At 48.6% G+C, this 24,175-nt stretch overlaps 1 protein-coding gene across 6 annotated transcripts in view; it reads left to right on the top strand.

The window, feature by feature from the left end:
- Positions 1 to 24,175, top strand: part of DNAH17 (dynein axonemal heavy chain 17) — a 12,633,448-nt gene that overhangs the window by 12,245,077 nt on the left and 364,196 nt on the right. For all 6 annotated transcript variants that reach the window (XM_078653923.1, XM_078653924.1, XM_078653922.1 and 3 more), the window contains one exon: positions 13,174 to 13,317. In XM_078653923.1, the coding sequence (XP_078510049.1) occupies positions 13,174 to 13,317 (144 nt within the window). The remainder of the gene's footprint in view (positions 1 to 13,173; positions 13,318 to 24,175) is intronic.

Raw genomic sequence — 24,175 nt, 5'->3', positions numbered from 1 at the left:
ATTGGTGTAAATTGTGCAACTTAAAGTATTTTCGTAAGAGTTTTGTATTGTGCTTAGCTCCCTGACTCATAAAGAGTTCAGGGTAGAACTGTTATTAATAAATATCCTATATTTTTATAACAACTTGTGTGGTGTCCTTTCACTTGGTGTTCAAGGGGTATATGTGATGGTAAAACAGCTGGCTTAACACGCCCTCTAGAGTTTAGCCTGAAGACTGCTCGTGTCCATGCTACTAGGATAGCTGGTCTGAACGGTTGACTTACAACCAATCATCAATAAGGGTTGTTTGGTATGATACAAAGTGATCACTAGAATAGTGAGCACTATATATCAGGCCAACTTCTCACAATGAGGAGGATTGGGAGGGGTATGAGGACCCTCTGGCAAGAGGACTGGGTAGGTGAACTTGGGGAGGCCAGTGGTATAGACACTTCGCCTGACACTGGCTTTGTCTCGCCTCCTACCGTGGCTACGGAGGAGGGGGCAACCTATAGTGTGGTGTTGATGAGGGCAGCCAAGGCCTTGGGCCTTGAGTTCCCCGTCGCGGCCGTGAGGACTAACCTCCTTACCGAGGTCCTTAAGCCGCAGTCATGCTCAGCCGAGCCTCTGCTGCCGTTTAATGAGGCCTTAACCGACGTTCTTTTGGGCACTTGATCCAAGCCCGCTATGGGTTCGCCCGTAGATAGGAACGTGGCCAGACGCCACCGCCCGGCCCCGGGCGACCCATGTTTCCTGTCCACCCACCCCACCCCCGAGAGCCTGGTCATCCAGGCCTCCAATTCCCAGACCGCGTTCCCATCGGCTCTGCCCGACAGGGAATCCAAGAGGTATGAGCAGTATGGTAAAAAGATCTTCTCATCCCTTAGTCTGGGACTGCGGTCTTCCAACACTGCATGCCTCTTGGGCCGCTACACCCACTCTCTGTGGGATACGGTTGCGGAAGTGCTGCCAGAGTGTCCGTTGGAGGTACGGGCCAAACTCGGCCAAGCCCTTGTGGAGGGCCGGGATGCAGCCAAATATTCTATCCGGTGTGGGCTGGATACCACCGACTCACTAGGTAGAGCGATGGCAACGACGGTGGCGGTCCGCCAACTTTTCGGCCGATGTCCAAAACACACTGATGGACATGCCGTTTGATGGCCGTCGCCTCTTTGGCGACAAGGCAGACCATGCGCTTGAGCGCTTTAAGGACTCCAAGGCTACTGCCAAGTGTTAGGATATGGGTCTAGTCCCCTTTCAGTGACCATGGACTGACATCACATGACCTGCCAGGATGGGAATATAGGTTTGTCCTACCTTTCTTTTCTTGCTTGTTATTGCTATTGTGTGGGTTCCTGGTTGCTGGTTCCTGGTTCCTGGGTTTCCTGGAATCGTTTTCATATTCCTCACGGGCTCGTGAGGACTTTTGGATCCCCTTCGGAAGTTCTTGCCTTTGACTCCTGCATTCCTTCCCGTTTCCTTGTTCCCCTGGTGTAGTTAGTTAGGTTCCCTTTTCCAATTCCCCTTCCGCTGTTTTCCAGTCCCTGTTGTTCGTAGGCTTGGGGGTTTATAGGGGCTCCTGTTTCCCTTCCATTGCAAAGCCTTTTTTCATTTCCTCAGAGCGGAGTGGTGCAGAGGAAACGCGGTAACTATCGAAGCATTTGGTTTCGTTTTTTGGCGTTTCTTTTCCCACCGCTCCATGTTGTTATACGCGGAAATGACGTTTTAGGTCATTCCGCGATTAGGTTTTGACCCCGAGTGCTGGAACAGCTGGCTTTTCTACCGAGACACTTCCCGTCCCCTTCCCAGTGCCGTTTTTAATATATGAACGAAAACGGATAGGGTTTTTTTGTCCATGCCGATATTGAGGCATGTTTTTTTCCCCTAATGCACAAATGACACGAGGGACACCTTACATTGCCTTGGTTAGTTCCTGAATCCAAAAGACGTTATCTTGGATCAGTATCGTCTGCTGTCCAAAGTCTCCACGAAACAAAGCCTGCATCTCCCACTGGTAAGCGAATGTGATTGCCTTGGCAGGACATGGTCACTGGTTTTGGGGTATTTGGGAAAGGTGCATGAATTGTGAAGTGTGTTCCTTTTTGTTTGTTCAGGTGCAGAAGCGTGGAGGAGGGAGCAGTGAACTCTTCATTCTACAAGGGTGGAAGGCTTGGTGTCTCCTCATATTCCACCCTCTTTTCAGGTCCATCAGCACACTCATAGTTTATACCTTGTGAGTGGCATATGGGCAGGGGAAGAGGATTGGTTCATACTTCGTTCCTGCAGTGTGTGGGCTGAGTGGACGGAATCCAACACCAAGTCCTTGGGCCTCTCGGCCCCGCGCGTGCAATCGGGTGCCTTTCACTCCTTTCGTGGCCACGGAAGGGGTGTACCCACACGTGCTGCCAGCCACGCTCCGCAGGGTAATACCCAACGCGGTGGCGGCCGTGGGAACCGCCGTCCCGGCAGTCGGGGTCAGCGGCGAGGTCAGTCCACACCTTCCCCAGCAGCATCCGCCTCAAAACCCTCCTAGTCCGTGCATTCAGGCCCATGTGACGCCAGTGGGGGGCAGGGTTCGCCATCACCTCCTCCACTGGTGCACTGTCACGTCGGACAGGTAGGTGCTGCAGATCATCCGAAGGGGCTACTCCCTCCCCTTAGAGGCGACTCCTCCAGCCATGCCACCGCAAAACCACCGTGTATCGGGGGATCATTTGCGACTTCTGCAGGAGGAAGTTACGGCCCTCTTGGCCAAGGGGACCATCGAGCGCGTTCCTGGGCCAGAAGTAGGGTGTGGTTGCTACTCCCACTACTTTCTGGTACCCAAGAAGGGCAAAGGGGGCCTACGCCCTATCTTGGACCTACGGAACGTCAACGGCTTCCTCCGGAAGGAGAGGTTCAAAATGCTGACACTGGCTCAGGTCTTAGCTGCCCTGGACCCAGGAGACTGGATGGTAGCGTTGGACTTGCAGGACGCTTATTTCCACGTCCCCGTCCTGCCGGCCCACCGGCGCTTCCTGCGGTTCACGGTTGGCCACGAGCACTTTCAGTATACCGTGCTCCCCTTCGGCCTTACCAGCGCCCCACGGGTGTTCACAAAGGTGATGGCGATGGTCGCAGCTCATCTGTGCAGGTTAGGGGTTTCAGTCTTCCCCTACCTCAACGACTGGTTGTTGAAGGCGGGCTCACCCCAGACAGTCGTCAGCCACCTCCAGACTACGGCAGATCTCCTGCACCAGCTGGGGTTCTCCATCAATGTGCCAAAGTCACACCTGTGCCCCTCTCAGAAGCTCCTCTTCATCGGAGCGGTTCTCGACTCGGCGCGGTTTCGGGTTTATCCACCCGAACAGCGGATCCGGGATATTCAGGCTCTGATTCCCATCTTTCAGCCGTTATCCCGGGTCTTGGTCAGGTTGACGCTGCGGCTTCTGGGGCTGATGGCCTCCTGCATCCTACTGGTGCATCACGCCAGGTGGCGGATGCGGGCTCTGCAGTGGGACCTGAAGTTTCAGTGGGCCCAGCATCAGGGCAACCTGTCCGACCACGTCCTGATCTCGGAGGGCACTGCGAGACAGCTGCAATGGTGGCTCACGGACCGCGATTGGGTCAGCGGCATATCCCTCTCCCTTCCCCAACCGGAGCACGTAGTTGTGACGGACGTGTCCCTCCAGGGCTGGGGAGGCCACATGGGAGAGGCAGAGATCAGAGGCCTCTTGTCTCCGGCGGAGGCCCGGCTCCACATCAACCTGTTGGAGTTACGGGCGATTCGTCTAGCACTGAAGGCATTCCTCCCCTCTGTCCGGGGGAGTGTAGTGCAGGTGTTCACGGACAACACCACCGCCATGTGCTACTGCAACAAACAGGGCGGGGTGGGGTCGTGGACCCTTTGCCAGGAGGCTCTGCGCCTCTGGTAATGGCTGGAACGCCAGGGCGTGAACCTGGTGGCTCAACACCTTGCAGGATCTCTGAACGCCAGGGCGGACGAGCTCAGACGTCGGTGCATGATGGATCACGAATGGCGTCTGAACTCGGACGTGGCGCAAGGCCTCTTTCAGCAATGGGGAGAGCCTTGGTTAGACCTATTCGCCACCGAAGAGAACGCGTAATGTCATCAGTTCTGCGCGTTGGAATTTCCAAGGCGGCACTTGCTCGGAGACGCTTTTCGTCGCGAGTGGAGTTGCGATCTATTGTACGCCTTTCCACCTATACCACTTCTGCCCAGAGTGCTGAAGAAGATCAAACGTGACCGGGCCCAAGTCATCCTTGTGGCTCCGGACTGGGCACAAAGGTACTGGTGTCCAGAGCTACTCAGTATGTCAGTCGATCCCCCGGTTCGTCTGCCTCTTCGGGAGGACCTTCTGTCGCAGCAGCAGGGGACGGTCCTCCACCCGAACCTGTCCAGTCTCCACCTCCATGCTTGGAGATTGAGCGGCGACAGTTGAGGCCATTTGACTTGCCTCCTGAAGTCTGTAATGTCATTCTGGCACCCAGGCGTCCCTCCAAGAAGTCGGTATACGCCTGCAGGTGGAACAGATTGGTGGCATGGTGCACAGCAAAGGCTGTGGATCCTCTTGCTGCCCCTCTCTCTGAGGTTCTTCTCTTCCTTCTTTCTCTTGCCCAGCAGGGCTCTGCCTTGGGCACTATCAAGGGCTACCTTTCTGCCCTTTCAGCCTTTCTGAGGCTGCCTGATCAACCTTCTTTGTTCAAGTCCCCCATTGTTAATAGATTTCTTAAGGGCATCACACATACGTTCCCTCCTGTTCCGTTTGTGATGCCTCAGTCGGACTTGAACCTTGTTCTTACGTTTCTGATGTGCGCTCCCTTTGAGCCACTTCACAACTGTCCTCTCCGCCTTCTTACTCTGAAGACTGCTTTCCTGGTTGCCATCACCTCTACCAGGAGAGTGAGTGAGCTCCAGGCCCTTTCTTGTACTCCACCTTTCCTTTCTGTCCATCCGGACAAAGTGGTGTTGCGTACTAAGCCATCTTTCCTGCCCAAGGTTGTCACGGACTTCCACATCGGGCAGTCTATCACCTTGCCAACCTTCTTTCCGCCACCGCATCCCTCTAAAGAGGAAGGACGGCTCCACCGTCTGGACCCAAAACGTGCACTCTCATTCTACCTGGATCGCACACGCCAGTTCCTGGTGGATGACCAACTCTTTGTTGGTTACGTGGGCGCTAAGAAGGGGAAAGCGGTGCACAAGAGGGCCATCTCCCGGTGCATCATCTTGTGTATCCAGGCATGTTACTCCTTGGCTAAAAAGGAGCCCCCTGTTGGATTGCGGGCTCATTCCACCCGAGCCACGGCGACTACAACTGCCCTGGGCCGGGGAGTGCCTTTACAAGACATCTGTCAGGCAGCTACATGGGCATCGCTGCATACGTTTGCAAGACACTACTGCCTGGACAGCCAAGTCCGGATGGATGGCTTCTTTGGCCGTTCTGTCCTCCAGGACTTTGTGGTGTGATTATTGGTTCGCAGACCCACCACCGGGGTTGGTATTGCTGGACTATCTATTCTAAGGTAAGGAATCTAATACTAAAGTGTCTCTTTCAGATGCACAAGTTACTACTTGTGTAACAATATATCTGTAAGAGACATTAGTTAGTATTAGATTCCTTACCGACCGACCCATCCTCCCCGTTCTGCGAACCGATATCTAGGGTTAGGGTTATCCCCTTTCAGGGCCCTAGTTTCACTGGCACCAGTGTTGGTTTTTAACATGGATCAGCGCTTCTGGCGCGGAAAAGCTGTGTCTAAGAACTGACGTCAGCACGCGGAGGCGGCGTCTAAGTACTCCGACGACGTCATCACGGCGCCCACGACACCGCCGACGGACGCGGAGCCGCAGACGACGCCTACCGACGCGCAAGGGTACTGCTACGCAAAAAATGTCCGGATCCATTCTGACACCTGGGGATATTCTAAGGTAAGGAATCTAATACTAACTAATGTCTCTTACAGATATATCGTTACACAAGTAGTAACTTGTGCGTTTGGGGATTCAGGATTTGCTCTCAGGGCTATGTCAAGCTCCTCTACTTCATAGCCCCCACTCCGGACTAAGAGGTACTGTACTCCCGTCTGTCCAGTATTTACTGTCGCTGGTTTCTCTGCGCATGGGGGAGTGGGTAAGCGCTACTAGCGTAGATTACAATGGCAGCCGTCTAAGGGAACTCAGAGGGGTGAGGAAGGGTAGAGCCAAATCTGTGCTTATATCGCTGATGGCTCAGGAACGAGGCCCAGCAGGCGTTGCCCCGGAGGAGGCGCTGCGGAAGAATGTCAAAAAGCAAAGCGCAGATAAAGGGGCTTCTCCTCCAACTATCTTGAAATAAAGAGGTATGGCTTCCCAGCAGGGATGTCAGCAAGTACGAATTGTGATGCAGCAACACAACTCCCAGTTGCCTCAGCACCCGGTTCTTAATGGTGGCGTTGAATACAGGGGCACTGCAGGCAGAGCAGCGAATGACACAGGTCAATGTTACCAGTAGGTCCCACGCACAGTAGGCCGCTCTAGGGTACAGACCAGCGAGGCCTAACAAGATGTGGCAGTCACAGGGTAGCATCTCGGCCACTGATGTTGCACCACTATGCAATGGTAGAGAAATGCGGTGTTTCCTCTGCGCCGCCGCAGCTGTCCAAGACCATTGCAGTACAAGTGTGGCCTCTGTCCCCACTTACCGCCCCATCAAGCTGTGCTGGTAATGTAGCCGATGACGTGGGGGTTGCGGCAAACTCCACCAATGAGAAACAGCTGAGATCGTCGTCACAGCTTTTTCGGGAGAGTCCGTTGCCGCGTAGGCCTGCCAGCAATTACCCAGTCCATTGCCAGCGACCGGGATGTGCAGCGATGAGTCAGTGCACGGAGTTATCACGTCTGTTCAAGGGCTGTGGGCGCCAGCAGGGAGGTCGTCCACTCTGGTATCCATTGGCCGCCAGCAGGGACAGAAGTGAAATGCCGATATGATGGCCGCGACCGGGCCCGCAGCCACGTGGGATCCCGGGGGTCGCGTAGTAGTAGCGGGGCCCACAAAAGTCTCCAGTCTGATCTGTCCCCGCATCCCGCGGATCCTCAAACCTGGTTCCGAGATCTCTGAAACAGGCTCACAGGGCAGCAATCCCTTCACTGGAGCAAGCACAGCTGAAGTGAAGAGAATGGCTAAGCTTTTGAAACGGATTCGCTGCAGGTTAGAAAAGGATAAATTAAATATAATGCAGCTGAGTGTTTAGAGCCTCACTGGCGTGTTGCCATTTTGGTTGTGTGCCACCTAAAGCCCCCCCCCCCAGCCTCTACCGACTGCGTGGAGTTTGAGCGGTGACAGTTCGACCTTCCTCCCGAAGTCTGTAATGTCATCTTGGCAGCCAGGCATTCCTCCACTAAAACAGTATACGCCTGTAGATGGAACAAATTTGTGGCATGGTGCACAGCAAAGGCTGTGGATCCTTTTTTCTGCCTCTCTTTCAGAGGTTCTCTTCTTCATTCTTTCTTTGGCCCAGCAAGGCTCTGCTCTGGGAAGTCTTAAAGGCTATCTTTCGTCCATTTAGGCCTTTATTCGCCTACCTGATCAGCCTTACTCTCTCTTTCCTCCTTCTCCTTTCGTAATGCCCCAGTGGGACTTGAACCTTGTCCTCACTTATCTTATGCGCGCTCCCTTTGAACCAGTACACAATTGTCCTCCTCTTCTCCATACTTTGAAGACTGCTTTCTTGCTTGCCATCACCTCTGCTGGCATGGTGAGTGAGCTTCAGGCCTTATCTTCCAAACCTCCCTTTCTTGCTGTCCATCCGGACAAAGTAATCCTCTGTATTAGGCCCTCTTTTCAGCCCAAAGTGGTTACCTCTTTCCACATAGGTCAGACCATCACATTGCCCACCTTCTTCCCTCCTCTGCACCCTTCCAAAAAGGAGGAAATACCCCACCGTGTGGACCCAAAACGTGAGCTGTCTTTCTACCTTGACCACACAAAAGACTTGGTGGTTGATCAACTAGTCGTGGGTTATGTGGGCGCTAAGAAAGGTTGGGCAGTGCACGAACATACCATCTCTCAAAGGGTTGTTCTATGCATTAAGATCTGCTGTTCTTTGGCTAAAAAGGAACCTCCAGTGGGACAGCGCACCCACTCTACCAGGGCGACGACAGTCACCACTGCTTTGGGACGTGGAGTTCCCTTACTTGACGTCTGTCAGGCAGCCATGTGGGCATCCCTGCACACGTTTACAAAACATTACTGCCTGGACAGCCAATTTCGAAGAGACGGCTTCTTTGGCCGTTCTGTTCTCCAGTACTTCCTGGTGTGAACTTAGTTTGCAGACCCACCTTCGGGTTGGCATTGCTGGGGTATCCAATCAATCAATCAGGTGTTTGTTAAGCACGAATACTCTCTCGTAATGGTCTTGAGGGCGAGGGGGTGCAGGTTCCAGTCCATCAAGGAGGGTCAGTCGAAGAGGCAGGTTTTGAGGTTTCTTGCAAAGATGGAAAGCGGTGTTGTCTGTCGGAGGTGGAGCGGAGGGCATTCCAGGCTCTGGCCACCAGGAAGGAGAAGGAGCGGCCTCCCGATCTAGTCTTTCTGGTGCGGGGAACCACGGCGTAGGAGAGCTGGGCTGATCATAGGGTCCTTTGGGGTGCGTGAAAAGTAAGTCAGCTGTTCAGGTATGCTGGTCCGTGTCTTGGAGGGCCTTGTGTGCGTCGGTGAGCATCTTGAAGGTGACTCTGGCCTCGATGGGGAGCCACTGGAGTGTGTACAGGTGCTGGGAGATGTGGCAATGTCTTGGTAGGTTGAGGACAAGTCTTGCAGCAGCATTCTGGATGTTCTGTAGCTTGCTGGTGAGGTTTTTGTTAATTCCAGCGTAGAGTGTGTTGCCGAGGTCAAGTCTCCTGGTGACCAGGGCTTGAGTGATGGTCTTTCTGTGTTCAAGGGGGAATCCATTTGAAGGTCTTACATAGGAGGTGGAGGGTGTGGAAGCAGGAGGACGAGACAGAGTTGATCTGGTGGTCCATTTTGGGCTCGGAGTCCAGGATGATTCCCAGGTTGCGTGCGTGGTCCGTGGTGATGGGCGGGTTTCCGAGGGTGGAGGGCAACCAGGTGTCGTTCCAGGCATCGGAGTTTGGGCCCATGATGAGTATGTCTGTCTTGTTGGTGTTTAGTTTAGGCAGCTGTTTTTCATCCATTTGGTGACGGCTTCCTTGCCTTCTCGAAAGTTGTGTCTGGCTGTGTTGGGTTCCGGCAATGGGGGTGAGTGGAACCATGTAGACGTTGAAGAGCGTAGGGCTGAGGGAGGACACCTGAGGGACTCCACAGGTGGTTGGTGCAGGATCTGAGAGGAAAGGGGGGGAGTCTGACCCACTGCAATCTGCCGGAGAGGAAGGAGCAGATCCATTCGAGGGCCTTGTCCTGGATCCCTGCGTCAAGGAATCTGCATATTAGGGTGCAGTGAGAGACTTTGTTGAACACTGCTGAGAGGTCGAGGAGGATGAGAGCTACTGTTTCTCCTTTGTCCAGTAGGGTGCGGATGTCGTCTGTTGGGGCGAGGAGGGCAGTTTCCGTACTGTGGTTTTTTTCTGAAGCCGGATTGGGAGGAGTTGAGGATGTTGTGCTCTTCGATGAATTTGTCGAGTTGGCTGTTGATGGCTTTCTCGCTGGGAACGGCAGCAGGGAGATGGGTCTGTAGTTTCTGAGGTCCATGGGGTCCGGTGAGGGTTTCTTCTGAAGGGGGTTGACCTCGGCGTGTTTCCAGTCCTTGGGGAACAAGGCGGTCCCCAGGGAGCGGATGATGGTGTGGCGAAGTATGGTTTGCAATGGTGTCGGTGGCTCTGTTGAAGATGTGGTTGGGGCAGGGGTCCGTCCGGGAGCCGGAGTGGATTGACTTCATTGTCTTCAGTGTATCTTCGGTGATGAGGGCTGTCCAGTTGTTGATCGATGGCGTCAGGGTGTCAGGGGTGGTTGGCGGGGGTTCAGTTTGTTGGTTGTCTTCGTCGAAGTTGTCGTTGAAGCTCTTGATTTTGTGGCGAAAGAAGGTGCTGAGTTTGTTGCAGAGGTCTTGTGAGGGAGGAATATCTGTCGACTCGCTGGTGGGTTGGACAAACTCCTTAATGATGTTGAAGAGTTCTTTGCTGTTGTGTGCGTGTGTGGAGATTCTGTCTTAAATCGCTTTTTTCTTGATTTTCTGATGAGTTGGTGGTGGGCATTGGTAGCGGCTCTGAAGTTGTTGTGTTCTGTGGATTTAGTGTTCCTCCAGGCCTTTTTGAGGCGGTGGCAAGTGTGTCTGGATTCTCGAAGTTTGGTGGTAAAACATCTGGCTTTCTTGGCGTAGGTGTTGTTTTTTGTGAGGGGGCTATGGTGTTGGCGCTGTCAGAGATCCATCTGTGCAGGGTTCAAGATGCGGTGTTGGGCTCGTCGTTGCCCGCGATGGTTGGGTGGAGTTGCTGAGTGACGAGTTGAGCTGGTCGTTGGTGATTCTGGTCCAGTTTCTTCAACAGATCCGCCGACACCATCGCACCCATACTCCACCACACCATCCACCGCTCCCTGGTCCAGTTTCTTCATGGGAGCTGGTGCTGGTGTCTGTGGATGGTGGGTGTTCTGAAGATGAAGTGGATGCATCAGTGGTCAGTTCACGGTAGTTCGGTGGTGTGGCTGAAGGTGATGGAGTTTCCTGTTGTGAAGTGGGGGGTCGAGGGTGTGTCCTGCTTAGTGCGTTGGTTCGGTCATGATTTGGCAGAGTCCAATGTTGTGGAGGTTGTCCAGGAGGGATGTGGTGTTGTGGTCCAATTGGTTGTAAAAGTGGAAGTTGAGGTCTCCCAGCAGGGTGTAGTTGGTGGATGCGATGGCATGAACGGTCCGTGTGGTCCAGGGGGGTCGGTAGATGAGGGTACCTCGGAGGGTGGTGGTAGGGCTGGTTAGTATCATGAAGTGAAGGTGTTCCATTAGGTCTGTGGTCACACTCCCCGACAAAGGGGAGAGTGGATTTGTGGACTATGGCAATTCCTCCCCCTGGCGGTCCTTCCTGGAGATCTTGTATCCTTGGGGAATGGTGATGTCTGTACCCGAGGTGGTGTTGGTCCAGGTTTCGGTGAAGAACGCCACGTCCCGGGTGGTGCTGTCAAGGAGGTCCCAGATTTCGGTGGCGTGTTTTTGGAGGGATCTGACGTTGAGGAGGATGCATTGCAGGGTCTTCGGTACGGCCGTGTTCTTGCGGTCAAGTTGTGCTGGGTCAGTGTTCCTAGCGGTGCCGTAGGTTTGTCGGCAGCGGTTACAGCTGAAGGGTCCATGGGTGTCGGCTGCTGAGGCTAGCAGGCAGTTGTTATTGCAGTCTGGGTTGAGTGCGTGAGGTGCTGCTGGGTCGTAGCGTTGACGGTGCAGAGGTCCAGGATTCCTTGCTCCGGTCACAGTCAGGGTGCGGACGGGCGCAAACGGGCTTGCCTTTGGCGCGCCTTCGGCTGCCATTAAGTAGTGGTTGGGGAGGGTTGGATGAGCTGGATTGGGCCGGTCGCGCTGGGGAGAGGGACACGGGGGCAAAAGCAGCAGGGAAAGGGGGCAGGAAAGGAGGGAACATGAGGAGTAAAGTAAAAAGGAAATAGAGCAGAAAGGAGCAGAAATGCAGAAAGGAGAATAAAAAGAGGAAACCTGCGGGTTGGAGGAGGGCCTCGAGCACCAAACACTCGAGAGTGCAGGGGCAGGCCTCACTTAATGATGGAGCTGCGAGGGAGGGGGAGCAATTTCACTGATAATGGGTCAGTGGTCTTGCTCGCCTGTCCCTGCAGTGGCTGCCATTAAGTAGGGGTCGGGAGTGCTGGACAGCTGGGAGGCGGGAGCGGGCGGTGGAGGGCCTCGAGCACCAAACACTTGAGAGTGCAGGGGCACTATTCTAAGGTAAGGAATCTAGAACTACAGTCTCTTTCAGATGAACAAGTTACTTACCGTCAGTAACGATGTATCTGCAAGCGACATATGTAGTTATAGATTCCTTACCGCCCCACACATCGTCCCCGTTCTGTGAACTGATTTCTAGGGATAGGAACCCTAGTTTTGTGCACCAGTGGTCAGTGTCTTTCACAGCTCTGCACTTCTGACGTGGAAAGTCGTCTCAGAACTGACGTCCGCGCGCAAGGGCAGCGTCCATGATGTCATCCTGGCAAACACGAAGCTGACGACAGACACGGAGTCAACCGACAACCTTCAAACGTGCAGGCATACCGCTAAGACAAAAATTCTCCAGATCCAGTAGGATGCCTGGGGGTAATTCTAAGGTAAGGAATCTATAACTACATATGTCTCTTACAGATGCACTGTGACCGAAGGTAAGTAACTTATTCTTTTAGTAATCACACCATTCTTGCTAATAGGTGTTGCTACGCTCCTCTTTCTGAGATTTTGGGAGAAGTTGAGGGGCTCATAACTGAATACGTCGCTGCCAGCTTACAGTCAGAAAATATCTTGGGGTCAGATTTCCCAGTGAACTCTTTAACATTTTACCTTAACCTTTTGCAAATTCCACAAGCACCAAATCTGAAACCTGATTTCCAATACTGAATTTGTAAAGAAAGAATCATGCTTTATCTAAGTTCATGAGAATGAACTTTTGCTAGTGAATCTCTCCTTTTTTTTTTACTGGACACTATTACACTCAGGGATATTATCGCCTGATTCTGAAGTGCGTGTTTAGGACTGTCCCATTGTCATCCATCACTGAGTGCCTCCACAGTTGCTTAAAAATACTAATCTCTCCGAAAACTAAGGTCATATTTTTTCCCTCCTCATGATCACCAAACTTTTTAACTGATCCAATCTACTTCCCTCGGATACTCTTAAAATGATATCTCTGCCAAAAAACTTGGACATTTATAGATGGTTAAATAAAGATGATTGACAGGGCCTTCTTGTGGTATTGGTGACTGCAGCATCATAGCCTTGTGCCAACTTGTGTAACATTTGTGCGTGTGGTTACCTTACAGTCCGCATTGTTTTCTTGCAGTCCCTGAAGATAACAAAAACTAAGATTTACAGCCAGTCATACCAAAATGAGTTGTAGCTGTCATTGTCTTGCACCAATTTACCTGAATTATTTCTAAGTGAATGTTTAGTGATCTAGTAATGAGCTAAAAGTTTAGAATCTCATCAGCTGTGTATTACTTCAATCAATACACTGCATAAGCAAGTGTGTGTTAACCCATTTGTGCTTATGTTTTCCCAGGGAGAACTCACTATCACATCACTTATGGAAGAGCTGTCCTATTCCCTTTTCTATGATAACGTGCCTGAGACATGGACAAACCGTGCCTACCCGTCTCTGTACGGACTGGCAGCCTGGTATGCTGATCTACTTCTTCGCATTAGGGTGAGATGGCCATACAATTCTAATATGAGCAACTGTTAATTCCCTGAATGTAGATTAAATATTCCAATATTTTTGTTGTGTGCCAAGCAAGCTTTCCTCCTCCTCATATGATTTACCCTCCCATTGGATGTACCTCTAGGCTATCACAGATGAGTCGTGTAGAATGTAGACTGTCCTCCCATGGCCCTGTACACTCCACACCAGACAACTGAACTAAACAGGATTATAGTAGAAGAACTCAGGGGAAAGGGGAAGAGAAGAAAGATGCTAGCTCTGGTTCATGCTGGCGATCTCTTTTCTCCATCATTTTGTTTGGTCTCATCCATAGGCCATCACCACCTGTTCCCTAGGAAGTGAAAAAAGAAAGTCTCTAAACCAGTTCTTCCTCCACTATGCAATTCACTAAGGTAATTTAACTATGTCTCACATAGCCCTACTGCTACATAGCCTCAGTATCTCCTTCCTGTAACAAACTACGTTTTCTGCAAAACACGCAGGAAACACAGTTTATTTTATTTAGTTTATTTCAAAGTTTATTTATTTTTATTTGCTTTGGTACTCAACTGAGGACCACAAATATTTTAAGCATAAAATTCAGTTTTTGCACCATTTAAAATTTCTCATGTTAATACAAAGTTAAAAATGGTTTTAAAAATGTGTAAAATTTATAACCGACAAATTCATTTGGGGGAAATTTACATAACATGATCAGTTCCTTTGCTGTGTTAATTCTACATTTGACGTATATAGATTGCAAAAACTTTTTCCTTGCCATTACCACTTTTGGATTTGGGCATACAAACATTAAATGCTCTAAATCCTGCTCTCCGCCATTACACAAGTTACATATCGAGCTTTCCTTTGAGTGCCATTTAGATGTTACGGTTTTGACTGGTAATATGCCAAACCGGAGCAGAACAATCGCTCTCCTGACACCATGATTTAGATTAAAAGCGATATACTGCTGAGGTTTCTGAAATGTGATTAATTTAATAAAATTCTTATATGCATTTAGTTTAGAGCAATGCGAGGAGTCTAGTTCAAAGCTAAGTCTTGAAGTGTAATGTTTTAGAAAGAGCTTCAACTGGGCTGGTGTCCAAGCTAGCAGCAAATTGGTGGTAGTCTCTGCTAGCTTAAAAGCTATTGACATGTTCTTAGAAAATACATGTTTAGACGAGTCTCGATCAAAGGTCTCAGTTTTGAGCAGGGATCTGAGAGTTCCTTCCTCCGCATGTAGGAGATTGTACGCCCACCTGATGATGTTGCGATTCCTCAAGAGTAAGAGCTGGTTAGTGAAAACTCGAGGCGAAGAGCTTGTACTGGGACAGCCTGAGAAACCTTCATTAATCTCTGAAATATTTTCCCTTCTTTTAGATCTAGGAAGCTCCATTGATTTATAGGAATATATTCCAGGGCATATGATAGTACTGGTGGTATCTTGACACTGTACACCTTAAGCAGGGAAGAGAAGTGCCTGTGTCCCGAGTCTGCGTATAACCTTAAAAGAGCTCCCGCATGTACATCAGATTTTCTGATCAAGTTCACGATCTGTGGGCGATTTTGTAGAGTGTTGGAGAAAATTCTGCCTAGATAGGTATATTCCTTCACCTCTTACACCTTTTCTCCCCCAAGGGTCCAGCAATATTTCGGGCTCTTTTTCCTCCCCGAAAACGAGACTATTTTTGTTTTAGTGATGTTAGGGATTAAGTAGTTTTCCTCCGTGTATTTATGCAGTGCCTGAAGGTTGTTTTGTAGACCAAATGGGGTTAGGTCTAATATGATAATATCATCTGCATATAACAGTGTATGTATATTATGGGAGGCTATCTTTGGTGGAAAATTATGTACTTGCTGGAAACATTGAGGCATGTCACTAAGATAGAGTGAAAACAATAAGGGGGCGAGAAGACATCCTTGTTTGAGGCCATTGGGGGTCGGGATAGGGCTAGTTAGGCCCTTTTCCCTCCCCATTTGAACCTGGCACCAGGTGTCTGTGTGCAGAGAGATTAATATTCGTAATAGTTGATCTGGGATACCCATTTTACTACGTTTTTTCCAAAGTATTCCTCTGTCCACTCTATCAAACGCGGTCAAATAATCGATAAAAGCTGCATAGACAATCTGAGATTTAATTGACACATATTTGTCTAGGATGGGTTGCAGCACCGCGATATTGTCCGTGACTGAATGCTTTGGCCTAAAGCCTGCTTGTATAGAGGAATCAGTCCAGATGAAAAGGCCCAGTTTTTAAGTCGGTCCAGGACCTCTGCCGTAAAGATCTTTCCTGTGGCATCCAGAAGAGCTATTTGTGTATAGTTCCCAGGTTGGAGTCTTGATCTCTTTTTGTGTATAGGAATAATGATGCTCCCCTTCCAAGACTTCGGGATTTCCCCAGTGCTAAAGATGTAGTTAAAAAGGGGGGAAAGCATCCTGCTCCATCCTTTGGGGTCGGACTGGAGGACCTTGATTGGAATTTGGTCAGGGCCTGTAGCTCCTGTTGATCTCGCTTTTCTTATATGCATCTCTATAGAAAAGAGGGTAGATGTTCTACTATTTAAAGATTTAATTTCTGGGTTGCTTGAGAACGTATAGGCCATTTCTGAGGTGGTATTTAATTTATATAGATTAGCGAGATAAGTTTTCCATTCTTTTGGGGGAACCGGGATAGCTTGTAGTGCTTTTTTTGTGCCTGTTTCTTTGGAGATTATGGACCAATAGACACGTTGGTTGTAATGCTTTGCTGCTATCTGCAGATCCACCCAGTTTTTATCTTGGGCTGTTCTCTTATGTTTTTGTTTTTCCCTCCTGCGTTGGTTCTTTAATTTATTAATTTCTTTCTGTCTAGACGATGAACCTTATAGGAACTGTGCTCTTATCAGTTTATTTAGGAGCTTTGTACTGGTGGTTAGCACTAAATTTTTGTTTTGGGTCTTTGTAGGTCTCGATTGCTTCAACTTTTCCTGTAATGTTTGCGTTAGTTTATTAATGATCATTTCAAAATTAGTTATTGGGTTTGTAGAGTGCATTGTTTGAAGAAGCTGGTTATTGTCTATTAGGGTAGTTATCTTATTAAGTGTCGTTGAGTTCCGATGAATCCGCCTTTGCTTATGGTTTACCATAACTGTAGTGCACTTGTACATGATGTGGCTAGTTGGACATAGATATATTTTCCATTCTGTGCGTAACAGCAGAATGGCATGATCGCTTCCATGGATGAAATTAATTTGGAGTTGTGAAGCGAACCCAAACAAGTCAAGGCTACATATCATATATTCCAGAAGTGAGGAGCTGTTATTTCCCTGTCTCGTGTTTGAGGCGGGAATGTCGCCTTCCACATTGCCATTTAGCAAGATTCCATTTAACATTGGAAGTGATGCTAATAAAAATTTTCCTCTTTTATACGCCTTGTTCCCTATAGGAAATAACTGTACGGAAATTTCCAGCGCCTCTTCTTTGTACCAATTGGCCCATTTTATTATTTCCTCATTGGATAGTTTTCCATTAAGGTCACCCATAATAAGAAATGATGGATAATCTTGACTTTCGATGATTTATTTGATGTCTTCCAAAATTTCTATTAACAGACCATCCATTTTTGCTCCAGGAGGAATGTATACATTAAATATTAATAGGTTTTTTAAGAGATCTAAAGGGTTTAACCCGCACTTGATCTTGATACATTGATAATGACGTGATTTTGTTGGGACTATTTCTTGGGCCCAGTTATACTCTTCGCTTAGTAGGATCGCTATCCCGCCCTTCGCATGACCTCGCTCAACCCGCAGAGCAGGGATATCATATGTGATATATCTTTCCTGGTAAAAGATTTGTGTAGTCCATGTTTCTTGCAGGGCCACAATAGCGGGTGAATTTTGTACTAATTCTTCAATTTTTTCTTTAGTTTTTCCCGCTATATTCCAGGAGGATATCACTAGACCTGTGCTAAACAGGAGATTTGGTGTCCTTAGTTTGTTTATTGTTATTCAGGGTCTCAGCGATCCAATTCCATGACTGATCCCTTGTGGTTACTTCCTTGTTAAGGGTGCTTTTACTCCAGATTTCCCTTTCGCCATTCTTTATGGAGATAAATATATTTTCTGCAGAGTGGTCTAGGGAATAGGTCTTTTTGTTTATAATTTGGTGCATTTTTTGAGATCCTTCAAGCGGATGAATCATATTGTGAACTTCATTTTTTTGTACTGGGATCAAGTCGTAACCACATTTGTGGAGAGTCTCACTCTCCTTTAAGATAATTCCTGGTAAGACTGGAGACCAGAATCCTACAATTGCAGTTTTTGTTTTGGCTTTATCTGGGAACATTACTAGGTTAATTTCATTTTGCGTTAAGGATTGTAGCGGCTGAATCTGTTGTAAAAGATTAATGATTCAACCACAATTGAGTAGAGCTTCATCAGTAGGGAATAGCTCTGTGATTTGTAGATAGTTGGATCTTATCTCCTTATCTTGTAATCCTTTTCTCTGTGATTCTGAAAGTCCTTTAGAGGTCCCTCTTAATGTTGGACTTACCGGACCATATGAAAATTTAGTAGCCTTTGGATTTAATGTAGACTGTTGATAGAGATTTTTGTTTCCGGTTTTCTCCGGTGACTTCTGGTGCTTTATCCTCGGTGTAGGGGACAATTCTGGCGTTCCTTCATGATCTGATAAAGCACTTGGTGGAGGAGTCGTGTTCTGAAATTTGATTTTATTAGCCTTCTTCCTTTTAAATCTTCTTATCGCCTTTCTCTTTTTTATCTTTCTTTGCCGTTGTTTCTTTTTTGTGTTTTCCAAGTTCTGTGCATCCTTGCTGTTTAGACCGGTATTTACATTTATTTCAGGATCAATTGCAGGACTGATCATATTAGGTTTAGTTTTGCTTATTGTAAAAATTGGGTAGTAAGCCACGGAGTGTTGGTGTGGTTCGGGATAATTTCCCTCTTTAAATAAGTTTCTAAGGGAATATGTGATGGTATCTCCCTGCTTACCCACAATTTCCCCGGATGAGTTCCTTCCGGCTTGTGTTTCAATTTCTTTCTTCAGGGGAAATGGCTCGTTGTTGATTTTGATTGTTAAGTTATCACCAATTTCCCCTTTACATTTGCCACAAGTTCCTGTTATTTTTGTTGACCTGAATTGCTCTTTCTTCTTTTTTTCCTCGACTAGAAATTTTAAAATTCCTATTTGTACGTCAAGCGTTTGGTCTGAGTTCTCCAATATGTTGCCTAAATGGTTAAGAACTGAATCCAGAATATTTTGCAAGGTAAACAGTGACTTGGATACTGGGGTTTGGTTGTTGATCAAACCAGTAGTATTGAAGATAGAGAGGTCTGGTGAATTTTCGAGGAGACCCTCTATATCCGGAGATTTTTGTGGAGTGCTCTTCTGTATGTTATCGGTCTCCGTTTGTAATCCCATTTGAAATACTCTGTCCTTGATGTTAGTATCTAGGCAAATGGAATAGCACTCGGGGGACTGTTGTATCTTAAATAAATCCGATGTTTGTAGTCCAGTTGTCATTAAATCTAATAGTGAGTCCTCCTGGTTAATTAGGATACTTTTTTGCTCTGCCTCAGAATTTGTATGGGTTTGATCTTGAGTTAGATATATTGCACCTTTTCCATCCTCAGTAATATCTACTATTTCCATATTTGTCTGATCTTTTATTTTTTGCTCCTTTTCATCTGAAATTAGTTTTGTGAAGTACTTTCTGATTCCAGGGGTTACTGTTGTCTTTCCATTTCTTACGGCCTTGTTGGTGCATTTTCTAATTGCCTCATCTGTTCCCATTCTTTTCATGAAGATGGTTCTATATCTTAGTTTCTTGTAAGCCATTACGCTGTAGTAGATCTTTTGGAGTAAGCAAGTTGTTATTTAGGGGTCTTAACAGGGCGAAATCTTTATAGGTTATCCCCTTCTGGTCCCTACTTTTGACTTGCGAAATAGGAGCAGCTCCCGCCTGTTTCCAGTTGATGCAGTCGGGAAGTTTAGGCTTCGGGAGCCGTGCCCGATGCGCCGCTCATGCAACACCGGCACTGGCGCCCGATTCCGGTTCCCTAAGTCTGTTTCTTGTATGTTTATACAATTTTATAAAACAGTTCAGGACTCCTCACAGCTCCCACTGAGACCAGCGAAACTCACACAAGAAAGGGAGAGCTGGCGCATACAAGGAGGCCATAGGCTTCAGTGCCACTTACGGCAACTATCACGACCTGCGTTCTCTCTCCGCAAGAATACACCACCTCGCCTCGCCTCACCCGGTTCCTGGGCGATTCGGTGGCAGATTCGAGAACCACGCACCGACCCCCGTCTGGGGCCGAGTCTGGAGGGGCTAGGGGGAAGCGTTTTCGGCTCCAGTCGCCAGAGAAATAAATTTTTATTGCTGCTGCACCGGCTACTGAGGGAAATCGATACAGCTCCTCCCAGGTCCTCGGGGTCTTGTACTTCAGTAGCCCTGAGTCCTGAGTCACCGTATTCCTCCCAGCTTACAATTCTACCATACGGCAACTCTGAAGGTTAATAGTTTTTGCGTTTAAAGAGGCGTTTGTGTGCATGTTCAAAACTAATGAGTGCCAGTGTACAGATCACCACCATCCACAGCCCACTGTGTTCAATTGTGTAACCGTGTCCCTTATCTCGTCCAAGCCGCAGGGCTGCGCAAACGCCGAGACTCAAGAGGACTCCGGCGTCAACCCCCTCACACTACAACAGGTAGAGGTGCTGGCTCAGGCTGAGAGATTGCGTGTGAGGGCAAGATATGAGCAAGGAATGAGGCAGGGATGGGGCTCTGTAGTCGGTGGTTTAATGTTTGCTGCACTGCCATTGGGAGTTGGAACAGATCCGCAGGCTCGGGGGACCAGCCCGCGGTACCGGGGACCGACAGCCGGCAGCCTCCGTTACTCCTCCTGGTCCCTGCTCCCAATGCCGCTCACAGACGTCACCCCAAACGACTCACCGGGATTGGGGCGGTGACCCTGTTCGCCTGCTGTCCTGGCGGCTGCTCTCTGAACTCCGGCTTCTCTGGCGGCGGCGGCGGAGGGGGGGGGGGGCGCAGGGTGGGGGCGGCGGCATTGTTCTCACAGCGCTTTGATCAGCGCTCACGCCCAACCGCAACCGTAGCCTCCTCTCCTCTGCTCTGCTCGCACGGCGTCTGGCTGGACGCAAAACGTGGATTGGATTCCAACGATCAGGAAACAGTCACACTACGCATGAAACACAGCATAAATACCATACCATTTCTTCTTGCTATGTCTCCCCTTGGGACTCTCTGAAAAGATTTAATCAAGCCCTTCTTTACCTACGTACTGTAATGTCTAACACTGGTGAGCGTGTCGGAGAAACTATACTATACATTCGTTTTTTTTCTCTCTGAATTGTAAACAGCATATAATAGGTCAGTTACTTATCAATCAACTTAATTGACGGTTCATAGCTCACTAACCGCCGGAGACCAGTATTCTCACAGTCTACCAAAAGGTCTATTCTCCTCACTATAAATCAGAAACTGGATAAGAAAATGCATCTGATCTTCATTCCTACTCTATACTTTCCTTAAGCAGAAAACATTGGCTCCAGCGACCTCTCTGTGAAGCTGCATATTCTCAGCTGATCGCCCTTCTCTTTGGATGAGTAGAGTACCTCTTACAGGGTCTCACAGTAGATGACAGTGCAGGGTTAACATCATACAGAAACAACGCTTCCTTGGATTGTTTCTCCTCGTGGATCACATGCTTCTTCATGTTCAGTCACAGTGGAGTGCAACCATGTGGCTGTGCCCACGATGGCTGCATTGCCTTGCGAGAGCAGAAGTTCCCTAAAGAGTCTTCAGAATCACAGTCAGTAAATTGCTTAGAGAAGCATATGAGGATGAAAGGCCTCTCTACAGTTGCTGACTTTGTACTTTGGCAGTCCCAGGATCCATATATGTGAGGAAATGGGAAGTATTATATGGTGTGTTTGTGCAGCCTCACCATGTAATGCACTAACCGACCCTTTTAGGACCCTTGGGCTTCATCTGGCAAACCCAACGCTCAACCCTGGGTAGCTCTGACACCGAGCAGCAAAGCTTACACTGGGGAACAAGTGTAAAGTATTTAAACAGCACTAAAACAAATCCACTCAAGAAATCTGACGCCAATTTATGAAAATAGACTGCATTTTCATAAGTTAAACACTAGAATGAAAAGGATCCATTCGAGGGTTCTGGAGATATAGATTGTATAAGCAATAAAAAAATCAAAGCAATTTCACTCAACTGCGAACAAGCCTTGCCAAAGTCCACATATTGGACACTTAAAAATGTTTTCAAGGAAAACATGGATAGGTGTAAATGCGGTTGGTTAGTAGTGCTTGGGGTGACCAACCCTAACAGGGAGCTAGTCAGGGGGACTAGCAAGGCCCTTGTGAACTGTTACATTCATAGGAGAAGCACTCTCTCAGCAGTGCAAGACACTTTATCCGCATTGCAATGGGTTCCTATAGATTGGTCCTGATGTAAGGGATGAAGTATGTTGAAGATGCTCTAAGGATGATGTGGATGCAACACAGTCAAAGGGTTCTTCCTGCAGGTTTTCCTTGGTCCTTGAAGATGGTGAAGGAGTCCTGGTTGCAGGGTCGACGTCCTACAAAGTCCTCTCTGGTCTGGCCAAAGGCCAGCCACCACTGGACTACCAGTCAGCCATTGTCGCGGTCACAGGCCAGTCCTTCCTGAGTTGATAACTAGTCTTCTGAGTGTCACGTGGTCAGGATAGGCCTGGTTAGAAGCTCAACCATTTACATGCGCACGTTCCTTAAATTTCTTTCTCTTTTTACGACTTTTGACTTACTTTTTTGTGCGTGACCACGCAGGCTAACATTCTCTGAATCTACATCGCTTACATTTCCACTGCATAAGTATAATATCACGACACCTTGGTCATTCAGTACAAGGGAAAAAGTTAACTGTGCTAATGTTATTTGTTATTGTCCAGTAGGCAACAACGCTATCCAACTAGAATAAACAATTGCAGCCTGACAGGAGTTGCAACATGACCACATGGGTGCTGTTTATATAAAGAACAACTCCCTTGTTTAGTCAGAGGAGCACTCAGCTGACCCAGCGAGGTCACTGCATGCCAACATTCCTGCTCCACTGATTCGTGCTTACTAAGACGAGAGATCTCTAGCTCTAAATCAAGACGGACAGCCTGATGGCACTTAACCTCAAGTAATGGGGAGTTAGACCACCTAGGCAGGGATTTGGAAGACCTTCACAAGACTAGGTTAGGAGTGCTAGGTAGGAGTACACTGTACACTATACACAGAAATGATATGCCTTTATATACATTTATATTCATTGTCTTAGCACAATCGTGGAGATGTTCCTCTTTTTCACTATTCTTGTAAGGGTCATTGTGGGAAGTTTGCCTGGCCTGGCATGATGTCCACTAGTTCTAGTGGGCACCTTGCTCCAGTCTAATAGACCCTTATTGATATTGGTTGTAAAGTCACCCTTATAGAAAGCTATCCCAGTGGTAGCATGAACCAGAGTCATCAGGCTAAGACTTCAGAGAGCGTATTAAGCAAGTTGTTTTACCAATTATAATCCCTTGAGTTCCAAATGAAAGGACACCACACAAGGTATATATCAAATATATATGTATTTATTCTAAACACAACCCCTCTACACTCTTTATGAGATCAGAGGTAAAAGTACAATACAAGTTACTCAATTACTATACGATAAGTTGCACAGCATACGTTATGCCCTAGGGGCCTCACAAACCATATACTAAAATAGTGGTATGAGAACCACGAGAGAATTAGAAAGCAGGCCTGGGGCCTGTGGAATCACTGGGGCTACTCTAAACGACCAAAGGTTCGGAAGTAGGAGGCCCACGGGAGATGCGTGCAGTGTCTAAACACAGCCGCGGGTTACCATTGACTTTATATGGGAAACGTAGAAGTTACAAATATACAATTTAAGGACACTTCCAGATGGACTACGATGGAACCCTTTTAAACTAGGACACTTAGAGAGTCAAAACCCACGGGAGCACCGGAGTACTCGTGTTACCTCACCCAGGGTAGCCGGGTGCATAGGTGTCTTTTCGTGGCGGGTTTCGTCGTCGTTTTCAATGGAGAGCTGCAAAGAAGTGCTGCAGGTGACCAGAGGAAAAGTGTACGGGTGGATCCAAGGGAGGATCGAAGATCTGTAGAACCTGAAAGCAAAGGGACAGCGTGTGGGTCACTTGCCAGTGACCAAGGCGGCGATAGGAAGATGCCACCAGATAACGGGTGATTTCAGGTGAAGATGTGAAGTTTGTCTCTTCAGCCACGAGGACCAGGAGGCATCGACGATGACCAGGAGCTAGATTCGAGCTGTCCCACGAAGGATCTATTTGACTGTGGTGTCGGTATCCGGACCCAACAAGCCTTGGCAAAAGCAACGCAGTATGTCGAGATTGGCTTCGGAGCAGACCAGCAAGGTCTGAGGAACTTCTCCTTTGTAGGCAAGTTGGAGCAAGCCTGGAGCAACCAGGAAAGCAAGTTAGATGTACAGGAAAGTCTTCGGGGGGCTCAGTAGCCAACAGACTAGGAACCGCAAAGACGTGTAGTGGGGGCCTCTGAGTTTCGGTGCAAATGGTGCTCGGGTCTGGGGCTTCAAGCACCCCAATGCACGACTTCGAGTTACCTCGTGAAGTGAGTGCAGCTTGCAAAATGCAGGATGTCCAGGAGTTCCAGTCCCACGTCTCTCATGTCCGCCACGGGTCTCATCTTTGCTGTGAGCGAAGGTCGGGGTCAGAGATGTCTGGAAGTCCGTGTCCTGTGTCGCAGATTCTTCGGGAGTTAGCGGGAGCCTCAAAAATACAGACCGGCAAAG

The sequence above is a fragment of the Lissotriton helveticus genome, chromosome 7, assembly GCF_964261635.1.
Source record: "Lissotriton helveticus chromosome 7, aLisHel1.1, whole genome shotgun sequence".
NCBI lineage: Eukaryota > Metazoa > Chordata > Amphibia > Caudata > Salamandridae > Lissotriton > Lissotriton helveticus.
This window is presented reverse-complemented; position numbering and strand designations above follow the sequence as displayed.